The sequence below is a fragment of the Belonocnema kinseyi genome, chromosome 5, assembly GCF_010883055.1.
Source record: "Belonocnema kinseyi isolate 2016_QV_RU_SX_M_011 chromosome 5, B_treatae_v1, whole genome shotgun sequence".
Lineage (NCBI taxonomy): Eukaryota > Metazoa > Arthropoda > Insecta > Hymenoptera > Cynipidae > Belonocnema > Belonocnema kinseyi.
In genome coordinates, this window is record NC_046661.1 from 29414552 (window position 1) to 29424195 (window position 9644).

General features: G+C 35.3%; 1 protein-coding gene across 1 annotated transcript; it reads left to right on the forward strand.

Moving 5' to 3' along the window:
• Positions 1–4011: 4011 nt before the first annotated feature.
• LOC117173584 lies at positions 4012–4957 on the forward strand. The gene is made up of 2 exons (XM_033362225.1): positions 4012–4388; positions 4909–4957. Exons 1-2 carry the CDS (start codon positions 4048–4050, stop codon positions 4955–4957), a joined length of 390 nt encoding a protein of 129 aa, XP_033218116.1. The 5' UTR covers positions 4012–4047.
• The last annotated feature ends 4687 nt before the right edge of the window (positions 4958–9644 follow it).

A 9644-nucleotide genomic window follows, 5' to 3' on the forward strand; every position in this document is an offset into this window, starting at 1 on the left:
CAATCAAGCCTTTGTTGTCCATATCTTCCGAGGGGAGTTCATCAATATGAAGTTGCTGTTGCACTTCCATTTTGATAGCAGCTATTTCAACAGCCGAAAGAAACCTCTTTACAGATATTGAGCGTTTTTGACCTGCTAGGTTTTGTTTATTTATTGTTTGGGCTAGCTCTGGGCATTTAAGTAAGAACTCTCTATGTTGTTCTCTACTCACACTTCGTCCACATTTCTTTACCAAAAAATAAAGACGCATAGCGTCTCGGTTCATAAAGTATGTCCATTTTAATCGCCTTTTTGGTTGCTAAACCTCTGTTTCTGCCTCTGGTTGTATTAGGGCATCCATCTTTAGAGGATGTGGTTGTGTTGAATCATCAACAGCTTGTGGAAGAAGATCAATTTCCCCTGTTTGACCGTGTAACGCGGCTTCCTCTAAATGATATTCATTGCCGTCGTTTTTTCTCGCAAAATCAACCTGTTGTTTAGACTCCATTGCCCGGTCTTCTGTGATGTATAGATTACTCCTGATGCCATTCACCTTATCGATAAGATCTATTAGTGCGACTTTCTTTATATTGGGATACTTTGCAGCAGACTTAGCTCTTAAATTGTTTCTTTGTTTTTTATTTTCGTTTCAAACTTCGCACATTTGTAATAGAGCCCCAATAATTCCTCTTTCATTGTGGTATGCCACTTGATGCTCTCATACAGTATTTCTCTCAATGTGGTTAGCTGCAAATACCTAACGCTAGCCAAAGCATCTTCAGCAGGCACAGTTGTACGGCGACAGACAGACAAAGGAGCTTAGTTTATACTTATTACCCTGCACTATTTCACTATAGATGCAAAAGGTACGCGACTTTATACAAGGCCGTTTTTCCTTGAGGAATATTTAAGAATTGTTTTAAGAGATCGAGACTTTATCCAAGAGGTTCGTACAGTTGAAGCTTAAGCTAACAGTAGGACTGCTAAAAACATAAAGACAACCACCAGGAATGAGTCTGGGTTTACATAGGACTGAGCCTCTTAAAAAGACACGTACAAATCGGAAAATCTCGTCGAGGCACGTTGAATTGAAAAGTCTCTTCAAGGCACCTACGAATCGAAACTTCTCGTCAAGGCACCTAAGAAGCGAGAAAACTAACAAAGTCTCGTCTTTGTTTCGCTCTCATTGATTATGTTTCTAACATGCTTTATAATTTTAATTCTATCCCTTTTTTCAGCTATATTGATTTCATCATTATTCATGTGTAATTTCGTTACAATTCTCTTCTTCTTTTGTAGACAATATCTTAATTCTAAGTTCTATAGGCCAATATAGCAACTACGTATTTTGACTATGTAATTTATAACATTAATTTATAACTTTAGTCTTAATCAGTTACTAGTCTTAGATGGTATAAAATTTGATTACCCTGCATTATGAGGGCGTAAAAAGTAACCTTGCTTTAATTGGACAACCTACATATTTGTAAGTTACCGATGCTTTGGATGGATCAGTATACTTACGGATATGAACCGTTAATTAGCTTGCGCTTACTACTTTTTCGACCGTAGCATATTTATCATCGGTCCTAGTTTAATAGTCGTGGCTTACCAGATAAGTAATTACCGACTATTTTCAAGTTAATGCTTTTATCATTCCAGCGTTAATTTGGCTGAATTTTTTATATTTTACGTGTGTCGTCATTCTGAACACATGTCTCAACGGGCACATAGCCCAGAACTCAAAGGGTCTCAAGATAAAACCCCCCGAAGTCAGTATAATGGGGGTATCGCCTCTACAAATTCACGCGGTCATCTTCCTTACTCGGAAGAGTGATTTTGGTTATTTGACTGAATTTGTGATATGTTGCATGTCTCGTTATTCTGAAAAAATTCTCAATGGACACAAAGCTCAAAACTCAAAGGGTCCCAAGATAAGGCCCCCCGAAGTCAGTATAATAGGGAATTTAATCAAGATGATAATGGTGCAGACGTAGAAGAATTGATAGTCGATAGTAAAAAATAGAAATTAGAAGAATAATACAAGAGATTAGAAGCAATAAATGTACTAGACAGACTTAAAAGACTAAAATGTGTAAAACACTAGAAAAAGACACACTATGACTAGTTTATGGTCTGAATAATAGCATAACTATCTCTAAACTAAACGGAAATAGAAAAAAAAAGATAAAACTTGATTCAAGAAATAAAAAACGTAACAACTTGAAAATCTAAAACAAGAAAAAAACATAATACAGAGGAACTTTATGACTATAACGACTGACAGACTGACGATGACAAAGGAGTTCAAGTTCGACTTTGCAACCTCCGCGTGGTAATCTCTGAGTAATGGTAATGCAAGCGGCAACGGCGATTTTTTTTTAATTCTTTCATTAACTTTATATCGGAGGTACGTTTCCAATAAGAGTCAATGGCCTAGTTTACGAGTAAAGTCGATACCCCCATCGCACTGATTTTGGCCGGCCTTATCTTGGAAGCCTTTGAGTTTTGGGCTTTGTGTCCATTGAGAATTTTGTTCAGGACGCTGAGATGCGTAACATATAGAAAATTCAGTCAAATAACCGAAACCACTCTTCCCATAGGCGTGTTACGGGGTCCTTTTCCAGGATGTAATAGTATCAGATTTTCAACGGTTTAAGTCAGATCACGTGACAATGAATGTAGTCAGAAAAAAGATTGAAAAAGGTAAGAGGTTAGGAAATTAAAAAAAAGAAGTTGGAAGGCAAGTACAGAGTCAGCCGTCTGGTTCTGAATCACCAATATTTTTATTCTACTATATAAAAATAAGGTTTCGAAAAAATCCTTTTAAAAAAATATGTCTTAGATTTGTTAAGAATTTTTTGTTGAAGAAGCCCATTTTCGGAACTCAACTATTTCAAACTTTCACTATTTTTGCAGGTATTTTGACACTTTTGCACATCTGGTAGTACAGTGAGCAGCCGATTGACGCGATGGAAAAGTGCCGTTAGGCACCACTGTGGCGCCACCCGTACTCCTCCACATAGTAAATAAGCAATGAAGTTGGATCTGTTGGAGGAAAAACTGTAAATGGTGTTATAAATGTGTTCTTGCCAGACATACAAGGGCATTTGTTGATGTTGACCATGAGTTTGACTAGGATAATGTTCAAATTTCGCATAGTGAAAGTAATGAGAGAAAGAGGGAATTCATGGAAATGCTTTATATTAAAAACCAAAAAAACTTATCTATTAATTTAGAAACCGATTTGGATGGGTTGAACAAAAGTTATGCTAATATGATTAATTACATATAACGTAGCTGTTTCGTGAATTCTGTTTTTCTTGTACTTTCTCTATTTCTGATGTAATTGTAACAGATATTTATATTGTGTTTACAACAGATTGACCTACTGACCCTCATTCGATTCTCAGGTATCAAAGGGAGTGCACCTGTTCGTGGGTGCTGTCAATTTCTAGCACTTAAAATTGTCTTGCCTTGATAAGGGTACTGTACGAGTACCGAAACGTTGGTAATGCAAATTTATTTATTTATGTCATATATATATTTTTTGTTTCATTTTATTGTAATTTGATGGTCACAAAAATAAAAAAGACGAAAGAAGGAAAAAGAGAAGGAAGGGGATGTGGTTGACTGCCTTCTCATTTTTCTTTCCTCTTTTTTATATTTTTTTCCGAAAATTTTATTTTATTTTTTTGTTGTTTTTTGGGTTTTCGTTTATTCGTTGTGGTCCAAATTTGATCGTTGGATTCTTGTTTTGTTTAACAGGATTTTAAATCAATTTGATTATTGGACGTTAAATGGGATTTTTAATTTGGATTTTGGTCTAATTTAAATTTCGTAAATTTTTAATATATTAAAAATGTACATAAAAATACGAAAAAGACAAAAACATAAATCGAAAAACTTTTGATTTTTTAAAATGATTTATTTTATTCAATGTATTAGATCTGCCATGTTTTCAATTATTGTTTTGTAAAATTCATTTTTAGATTTCCTTTCAACGAACACCGAGAAGCACAGTGGGCTAATGCTTAAGGATTAAATGTGGACTTCATCAACAAAAATATGAGAGTTTGTTCAATGCATTCTGGTGAGGAAATGTTTAATAGGTCTAAGTCTCTGATGAAACTTCGAGAAAATGCCATAGATGAGGCGTACAATTCTATGAAAGCAGCATCCTCACAGAAAGACTCTTGTAACGGCAATGCATGTACCTCACAGGAATGTGAAAATTTGCCAATGCAAGAGGTGGAAAGTTTTATTGAGGAGGTTTCAGAATCCCCAATTCTAGAAGTAGTAAACAGCAAAGAACATCAGGATACTGCGTTTATTACTCCGAATAATTGGCTTACTGCGAATGTCATAGACAGTACTTGCGATCCCCTTGCATTAGAAGCAGCTATAATGTAAGTTTGTGAAGAAAACCAAACAGAACTTCTCACTAATAATCAAAGAAAATCGAAAAGGGAAATATCTACACGTAATTAAAAAGTATTTTTGCTTTCTCATTACGATAAAGTTGCAAATACATTTGCTTCCTCATAGAGGAACGGCGCCTATTTTTGTCACCATTATAAAATTGACCTTAACTCCTGTACTCGGTGACAAACTGAATTAATCTTAAAGGTAATTTGATCCATCTAAAGTACAGGCATCTTTTAAATTATTGGAACAACTTTGAATTGCAATGGGGAAAAAACTTGTTCTATAAAAAATTAAATTTTCTAATATTATAAGTGTTCTTTATGTATAATATATAAATAAATAAATATTAATATATAACATATAAATAATATTTAAACTCCCTTACATTTCCATTATATGTATTAATACTATATGTCAATCAACTCGTCTCGAGTGAATAATTTTGATATTCAATTTGTGAATGAAGTGTAATAATGAATTGAACGTATTTTTCTGAAACAGATGCGAAAGGAACTACAACATCAGCAATTTTGATTTGCCCATAGAATAAAAATTCTGCAGAAAAGCAAAAGACGTTTTGATAAAAAAAAAGCTGAGATGAAAACAGTTTTGAAGTCATTGAAGCGGAAAAAGTTACTCGACATAGAACAATTGGATGTCCTGGATACATTAGGTGGGTCTTGTGCCGGGGTTTTTAAGTATGCATTAAGAAAAGTTAACAAGCAACATTTACCTAGAACGTATAGTCCTAATTTGAGAAAGTTTGCTGTTACTTTGTTCTACTACTCACCTAAGGCATTATTTTTTATTATTTATATTTTATTCCTGCTTACCGCATCCTCCTACACTCAGTAGATGGTACAAGAGCATTAATGGTGAACCAGGTTTTAATGCAGAAGCGTTAGAAGCTATTAAGAATCGTCTGAAAAAATATGACTATGAGCTAGTATGTTGTTTGATGTTTGATGAAATGCATATACGCCAAGGCTTAACTCTAGTTGCAAATGGAATGCGTGTAGGTTACGTTGATTTAGGACCAGACATAGCGGTAGACAACGAAACTCTAGCGAGCACCTGTATTCAATGTAATGTGCATTAATTGAAGGTGAAAGCTTCCTATTGGATATTTTGTTATAAATGGTATTTGGGCAGAAGAGAATAGTGCTTTTTTTCTTCAAGGTGTTACGAATTTGTGTGAGATTTAGTGATTCCAGAAAGCACTTACCAATTATCGTGTAGAGCATTGAACAAAATCGCATTAACGTATTATTCTTACAATAAGCAAGGTATCCCTGCTTAAAATGACGGATAGGATCCGATAGAGTCAAATACAAAACCGGATAAAGGTGCATATAGCCCACTTCGGATTTTAGTCCGTCTCTATCTGAATCTCTTTCGCCTCGTAAAGTTTTAAAGGAAAATTAGCGACTCTATCCGGATTTCAATCCGGATGACATATGAAAAATAGTCTTTTATCTGGCCCTATCCCGGAGTCTCTAAAGACTCTTTTTATCTAAGTTCAAGAACCGTTTTCTATCTGGACCTATCCGGCTTTGAAGCGAACATTGGAAACAGAAAATTGAATTATTTGACCAACGCAATCTTATGCAGCCCTATCTGAAACGATGTCCGAACTTAAATTAGTAGACTGTTTTAATTTGTCTAAAAACGGTTTTCTATCTGGGTCTATCCGGCTTTGAAACAAACATCGGAAATAAAAAATTGAATATTATTTGCCTGATTAAATTTTATGCGGCCCTATCTGGAACTTTGTCGGAACTTCAATGAGAAGATGTTTTCGTTTGCCTAAAAACGGGTTTCTATCCGGTTCTCTACGTCTTTGAAGCGAACAGCGTAAGCAAAAAATTGAATTATTCTCCAGATGTAAGCTCATACGGCCCTATCTGGAACTATGTCGGACCTTAAATTAGAGAACTTCGTTTGTCTGAAAACGGTTCTCTATCTGGAACTATCCGACTTTAAAGCAAACATCGGAAATAGAAAATTGAACTATTTGGCCGATGGAATCTTATGCGGTCCTATCTGGAACTTTGTCGAACCTTACATTAGAAGATTGTTTTGGTCTAAACACGGAAACGGTTTCCTGTCTGGATCTATCCGCATTTGAAGCGAACACCGGAAATAGAAGATTGAATTATTTGCCTGACGGGAACTTATGCGGCCCTATTTGGAACTATTTTAGTACTTACTCTAGGAGACTGTTTTCGTTTAAGTCCAAAAACGATTGCCTAGATGGCTCTATCCAGCTTCCAAGCGGACATTGGAAACAAAGTCAAATTGTTTGCTTGATGAAATCTTATCCGGCCCTATCCTGAGCTCTATCGGAAGTAACGTTAGAAGACTGTTTTCGTCGAAGTCCGAAAACGGTTCTCTATCAGACTATATCTGGCTTTCAAGCCGATATCGGAAACAGAAAATTGAATTATTTGCCTGATCCAGTCTTATGCAGCCCTATCTGATACTTTGTCGGGAATTATATGAGAATATTCGCCCGAAGAAATCCTACCCGGCAATATGCAGTGTATGACTGAGAATGGGTTTGCAAAAATTCATAAGTATGTTATACATTAAAACAAATAAGAAATATGTAAGTAAAATTAAAAATTTATTTTTATTTTATTTGTGATATTTCCACGGGCGTCGAAAAAATGACTTAAAATTTAAAGTAATGGTTATCATTATCATGTACCATAGTAAATAACGACAGTCATCTTTTGCTATTGAATTTTAAATCGATTAGATAACGTGCAAAGGTAAGTAACATCATCCAGCTGCAAATGTACATACTTTTCCTTCAAGTCTGTTATTTTTATAATATCTTTATCTCCCCGTTTTCCTATTTTGAATAAATGATTTAGCTCTATATCATCGAACGCACTACGTTGAGTGCCTTGTTCTGTGCAACTCAAAACTACTTTACTGACATTTAGGTACACGACTTCTGATAAAGCACTTTTGTCACAGTGAAGTAAATGTAATATTTGAACAAATTTGTTGATTTTTAGAAGAAACACGGTATCATTGTATTTTATTGGCCTATTGAACTGCTCAGAATTGACTACCATGTCAACAAATATGCATCGGTCAAATTCAAAAACCTGACTGCCTTCAGGCGAAGGAAAGCTCGAGTTGAGTGACCCGTTTCCAATTTAAACAACTTCTCCGCTACGACAGAATGATGCTACCTCTTTTCTGGAAAACAATGAATCGCAATATTGCAATGCGTTAGGAGATTTAACCATTTCTGATATAAGACTTTGAAAAATATTTCTTTGTATGGTTTTTTTGTCATTTGATCACAGGCAACTTTAGGTCCGTGTACACATTCCTTTAAATAGTAGATAGCATTTTCCGATGAAAATGTCCAGTTTGCCCAAACAGGTCCGCAACATCTGACACAGTCAACCAAATGCTTCAAAGTGTGAACATTAAAAGTCATATACTTTTCACCGTAAATAATTTCATAAAAGTAGACAAATTATTGAAGATCGTAGTCAGCTTTCTGCAATTCTTCTTCAGTTATACTACTTTAAAGGAATGTATACAGACTTTTGACGTATAAAGCAAAATGTTTCAGAGCATAGTCATTTAAAATTCATTTAAACAAGGGATTGCAAAAAAAGTAACTAGCTGCGCCATTCTGAGGCTTTCCATTTGCTTCTTTCCGAAGTTAAAGGTCTTACAAGTCGGTGTACCTCCTGAGGCGGAGTTATTTTCAGCAGTTTCTCATTAACCGTCACTTGTTCTTGCTTTGTAAAATGCACAGGACTGTGTGAATTAGTCCAGTTATTCCACAATTGAAGTACAACTCCAATTGAATCAGCATGCAAATAATCTCTAAAAAGGCCCCATACCATATCGAATCCTTGCAAATCCATTAAAAAAGAAAATCCCTTCACACCCCTAATTGTTTTAGCATTCTTTCGTGGCTTCTTTTTTGGTTTCTGATTTGAATCTGAAGTTGTAAGTGCTTCTGCTTCTTCACAGTCATCCTTTTCTTCATCATCCTCTTTTTCTTTATCCTCACTTACTGACAATACTTTTTCCCTTTTCAGAGACGATTGTCTAATCTTCTGAGCAGCTTGTATGTCCAGCAAATATTGGTAGTGACTTATCTTAGCTGGTTCGTGTTCTTCCATCAAATATCTCATTGAGCCATGTAAATGTTACCCTTCAGAGTAACACCAAGAATATCCGAAAGTTCCATAGAATTGATTTTTATTTTGTAGAAGCGGACGTGCTACGCTATCAACATTACACATTAACGGCGGCACAAGAAACCAAATATTTTTCCCATTGATGTTCATTACGAAACTAATGTCTCCTAAGATTTTCACTTGTTGCACGAGCGATTTCATGTAAAGATTCGTCATCTCAGATTTAGGTTCTTTTTTCCCCATCCATAAACCTGCTAACAAGGGATACTTGAACCGTAACTGCGGAGGCAGTTCATTAATATCTAAAAACGTTGGCCAAAAAGATGTTTTGGTGCTTTCATTTAAAGGTGCCTCATCTGTGGCGAATAAAAAGGTTTAAAGAACGCAGTCAGCTTTCATTTGCACAACGATTCTTTTATACAGAAGCCCATCGTAAACACCCTTCATTATTCCTTCAATGCGATAAGTAGGATTAGCATTCTTTAAATTATTTCGCAAACCTTCCCTAACAATTTCCATTTTCAATAAGGAAATAATTTGATATTTTACGTCTATCGATAGAAAATAGTACGGTGAGTTCATCAATAATGTTAACTGACGCAAAAATGTATTACAAATTGTGTCATGTTTTTTTAATTTCCTTTTCGTTGATGGCTCCTCTAGTTCCTTGCAACAAACATTGCAATAAAAGTGGTATTTTATAACGCTTTCAGATGGATCGAATATTTTTGATAAGTGATAATCACTTATGTTCCAAGCAGCATATTGTGAGCCAGCAAACAGTTTTGTTGCTTCAATCAAGGCACGCCGACCCTTATAACTCATGTGAAATCGTGTTGAAATACCAAGAATTATCAGAATTAACTACCAAATCTTGAAACCAGATTCTTGAAACATGATACTCTCACCGTCGTTCAGTATATAATCTTTGAGCTCTTGTAAATTAAAAACTTCAGAAACAGTATCATTGGTGGATTCCAATGGCTGTCAAGGTGATGATGATGCAGCAGAAGGACCACATAAATTTTATACTAATTTTGATGATTGTGGTATGCGGCC

What these genes read in the sequence shown, in the direction of transcription:
- LOC117173584 (XM_033362225.1), top strand. Translation starts at nt 4,048, where the DNA reads ATGAGAGTTTGTTCAATGCATTCTGGTGAGGAAATGTTTAATAGGTCT. An exon ending in GCATTAGAAGCAGCTATAAT is followed by an intron (nt 4,389 to 4,908) that starts GTAAGTTTGTGA and finishes TTTCTGAAACAG; the next exon opens with ATGCGAAAGGAACTACAACA.